This window comes from Aptenodytes forsteri, unplaced genomic scaffold, assembly GCF_000699145.1.
Source record: "Aptenodytes forsteri isolate BGI_AS27 unplaced genomic scaffold, ASM69914v1 Scaffold46, whole genome shotgun sequence".
Classification (NCBI taxonomy): Eukaryota; Metazoa; Chordata; class Aves; order Sphenisciformes; family Spheniscidae; genus Aptenodytes; species Aptenodytes forsteri.
In genome coordinates, this window is record NW_008794774.1 from 4,993,271 (window position 1) to 4,998,074 (window position 4,804).

General features: G+C 36.4%; 1 protein-coding gene across 1 annotated transcript in view; it reads left to right on the forward strand.

Moving 5' to 3' along the window:
* CCDC171 (coiled-coil domain containing 171) overlaps positions 1-4,804 on the forward strand; it is a 179,129-nt gene that overhangs the window by 59,400 nt on the left and 114,925 nt on the right. The window contains 2 exon segments of the mRNA XM_009274285.1: positions 1,703-1,870; positions 3,804-3,992. Of these exon segments, the coding sequence (XP_009272560.1) occupies positions 1,703-1,870; positions 3,804-3,992 (357 nt within the window).

Sequence of the window (4,804 nt, forward strand, 5' to 3'; positions counted from 1 at the left end):
TGCACTCCAGCTGGTCATTGACATAGAGGGCGACACCCCCTCCTCATCTCCCCTGCCTGTCCTTCCTAAAGACCCTGTATCCCTCCATCCCAACACTCCAGTCATAGCAGCCATCCCAGCATGTCTCTGTGATGCCAATAAGATCATAGCCCTGCAGGCGTACGCACATCTCTAACTCCTCTTGCTACATGCTTTTACATAGAGGCATTTAAGTTGGGCCCCCGATGAAGCTGTCTTACTGGCCGGAGTAGCTGGAATTCCTTTGTGCTGCTCATCAGGTGCTCTCCTGCTGACCTGTGATCCTTCTCCAGATCCTTCTCTCTCAGAACTAATAGCTTAACCCTTCCAGTATTTTGAATTTTTGAACAACTGAGTTTATTTAAAGAGCTACGCCTGACGAACAATTACTTCTTTCTTTCAAATTGAAAGTTAACAAAAATGTTTTACAATTGGAACATAATGATAGTATCATCGTCATGTGTTGTTAATTACTAATTCACATGGCAATTGATAGATAGCAAATGTGGAATTGAGATAGTTTTGCCTGTGTGCCACAAAACCTAGAAACCCTTATTTGTGACCTGTTAGCTCATTGTGGTGTGCTATATATGGGAATTACTTCACAAAGTCTTACTTCAGAACTATTATCTCTCTCCTTATATTTGTTTACAGATGTTAATTTTGTTGCTTTTCCCCCCCCCCAATAAAGCAGTTCTGTACTAGCAATAGCAATGATACTCTTTATCATAGTTCTCATGCATATTGAGCTCATTACCTCCACAAATTTGGACATGGATGCCAACTGAGTAAAAAGGAAACATTCTTTCCACCTCTTTTGCAGCCTGGTATTTAAATAGTGTCCACATGAAGCAGCTGGAATTGTTATACACATCAGATAATGATTAAAGTGAAGGAAACTAGAAGCCTGGCTATATTGTAAAGTCAGCATGTCTACAACACTGTGGTTGCATTCAATATGTGTGAATTGATTTTGGGTCTTGGGATCCCTTTTTTCATGCCAAATGGATAATTATCATCCTTGGTTTATCACAGCTCAAGCAAAAATGTAATGATGGTGGCACACTGGATTTTCCTTGGGGAATTAGGAAATCTGCTAGAAACAAAGTTAAACTAAACTACAATTTTTTTTATTGCCTAAAATACCATGAAATAATTTTGAGAAAATGCACCTAAGTATAATGGAAAGGGCTCAGAAAAACCATAGTTCCCCATCTCGGTCATACATAATCTATGCAAAAACAATTTTTAGAAGACTTTAAAGTGATAGTTGTATAAACTGTGTTGTACTGCCAAACCAATCAGATAATTTTCTGCGTGCTATGCAGATATTGGAAGTGGGTATAATTTGAATGTACCTGAAAGTGTTAACATGAATGATTAAATTGCATCTACTGATAGCATGGAAATTTTTACCTGTATCAGGTCATGGTTGTGACCACCACAGGATTGGGCTTTATTTATGTACTATGCCTAATTAGACAAATTATGTAAAAACTGTTTTCTTACTCTGGCTTTAATATGTATGACTGCAAATATTAATAATACTGCTTTTGAAAAGGTTTGAGCATGAGCTTTGTGGGTTTTTTCAGCTGTGTGCAGCTCACATTACTGCACATATGATGCATCTCTTTGGATTCTAACACTGTTCAGATACAACAGTTAATTTTTCTTTTTGTCTCAGGAGAAGCTAACCTTCCTCCATAGCTTATACCAGCGTTTGGTAGCAGGCTGTGTGCTTATAAAACAACCAGAAGGCATCCTAGATAGATTCTCTTGGTCTGAGCTTTGTGCAGTCTTACAGGAGAATGTTGATGCCCTGATCTTAGACCTCAGCAGGGCTAATGAGAAGGTAAGTGTCCTTAGGCACCAGCTACCTCTATTAAATTCAGTGACATTTGTCCACATCACAGTATCATTAAAAAGGACTGACATTCATCTTATTTCAAAAAGAATTTGGACGTTAATAATTCAATACCATTAATTATGGCTTGTCTACAACTCAGTTTGATGCCATTGCTGTGGGCATGTAAATGTGACTGAAGTCTGTATGAAGTCTCTAAGCTCCACTTTCTGTGCAGGACATGCTAATAGTACTAGCCAATATTAGCCACAGGGACCTAATTAAAAGAAAATAAATTAATCTTACTGATGAAGCAATTCAAAGGACGTAGTCATTTACACTAATAAAGCAAGTCTTTATTTTAGCATAAAACAGAAACAAAATGCACTTACTCTAGGAACATAATCTTTAAATTATATGTTTATGATTCAGAGGTACTATCTGAAAAAATGCCAGTGTGTTTTTTTTGGTTTAATTGTAACTTTTGGATTATGAAATTTGTATTCAGAAATACAATAGAAAATACCTATTTTTGTAAAACATGTCAATATTTGTTTAAGGGAGAAGCTGTACTTTTATGCATGATTTTAATATGAATAATCTTGCGTGGCCTTTCTCCCCAGAAATCCCTGTGTTTTTAGGAAGGAAAAGACCTCTTTTTAAATAACTTACACTGGCTCCACAGGCTAACATATGCCACTCTTGAGAATTTCAGTTCATGTTCTGGCTCCATTGATCAGGCCAGTCCTACAGTCTAGTAGAGCAACTCCGTATCTTGGCTGCCCTGACATTTTGTTCTTGAGGCATAGGAAGGTAAAAGCTCTTTCAGATGTTTCTCATCTGCTGGAATTGTGACCACTCTTCTGGCCTGAGTAAGGGACAGGGCTGGTTACAGTGAATCATTTTGACTCTGCCCATCATTTAGTAAATAACCCAGCAGTCAATGGAATAAAGTGGGATAGTATAAAATAAATTCTGGATTATGCAGATTGGGTGTACATTTCTATTTTCCTTTTGAAGTAAAGGAGGAAAGGGAATGGAAGGGAAGGGAGTGAACATTGTTGGCAGTGTTTGGGGGGGTTGTGTCTTACTGTTTCTTGCTTTTTAATTTAGTATTGTTATTGAGATTGATTGTGAGGTCTCTAGGGTTCTTTTCATGTACTTACCAGCTTTTCAGGGATTTGCAGCACTGTTGTTACCTGTGTTCTACCTGCTTTCTGAGAACAAAATTTTTCTGCAGTTTTGTGTGATCTATTTGGGAGGTATCTTGCTGATATTCTCTAGTAACAAAGTGTAGGCATGTGTGTTTAGACGTCATTGTTATCTTGATTCATTACTCCATTTAGTTTGCATGGGAGCTGCAAAGTTAAACCACAGAGTGAATCCCTTCATGCTTGTTGAAAACACATCATAAACTAATGAGCTACTTGTGAGAAAAACATTCTGTACGCTAAAATTTCCTGAGATTATTTTAATACTTAATAACATATGGAATGTCTTGGCTTTCCAATAAAACAAAAAATAAAATTAAGGGCTGTTTTTTCATTATTACTTGCAATCCTTGCAAACTGCTAAAGGACTAGTATACTCAGATTATTAATTTAGCAGCACAAGATTTAATGTACTTGTTTCAAAAAAATATGGGAAGTGTCCAGTTCAGGTTTCCAACAAAGAAGGCAACAGATATCTGCAAAGTGGTATAAGGATGGCAAAACTGAAACCAAGGAAGATTCATTATTCCAAAGTATGTCTTAGTTTTGTTCCAAAATTCAAGTAGGTAATTTGTCGTGAAAGGCTTTTACTTAGTTTTAATAAATACGTTGAAGAAATTACAATTTAGATATTATGTTGGAATAGTCTGTGTTTAAATTAATATGTACAATTAAAGTAGAAACGTGTTTTGAGAAGTAAAAGAATTTCTTTTTAAATGCTTGTCACACAGATATCTCACCTAGAATATGTTTGTAAGAACAAGTCCAGTACTGTGAAGGAGCTTCAACGAAGCCAGGAAGATGCTTTTAGCAAAATGGCTGAACAGATGAAAGCACAGGAAAGCTGTTGGCAGAAACAAAAAAAGTATCTGGAACAGCAGTACTCAGGTCTCCTTGGGGAAGTTCATGCAAGGGCACAGGTATGGTGCTGTGAACTTCTGATTTTTTATTCTTGTAAATATTTAATGGATTATTTCAGTAGTTTAAGCTCCTAACCAATTTAAGGTTGTTTGGGAATTTTAGTATATCTTTAAAATAAAAAAAACCCCAACATTGTGCTAGTATTAACTTCATTTATAAGAAGAAATAAATGACTTTGTTAAAACGTTCCAGAAATGAATTGCTTAATTTGGTCTAGCACTTGCTAGTGATTTTTTTTTGAGAAAGTTAAAGCTGTAAGATTGAAATTGCTTATTTTAAGAATTATATAGGGCAGCAGTTACTTTTTCAGTGTCATGCTTTGCAGAGACTCTGTAGAGTAAAAGTAATGTGGTGTCATCTGGGGATAAATTTAGGTATATACATTCTGACCCTAAGAACCAAATAGCAGTTACCGTGGTAGATTTCAACAGTATTAAAGGACTTTGTTATACAGATACTATAGTGAGCAATGGTTCAAAACTGTAAAACTGTCATCACTGATTGTTAGAAAAGTTATTTGCAATCTAAAATTTTCACTGTTATTCTACAACCACAATCCATTGTCTTTCAGGTCACATTCTTTTACATGTTTCAGTTAAAAGTGTGTCGTGGTTTAACCTCAGTCGGCAACTGAGCACCACGCAGCCGCTCGCTCACTCCCCCCCACCCGGTGGGATGGGGGAGAGAATTGGAAGAGCACAAGTGAGAAAAACTCGTGGGTTGAGATAAGAACAGTTTAATAATTGAAATAAAATGATAATAATATGATAATAAAAATACACAAAGCAAGTGATGCACAGTACAGTTGCTC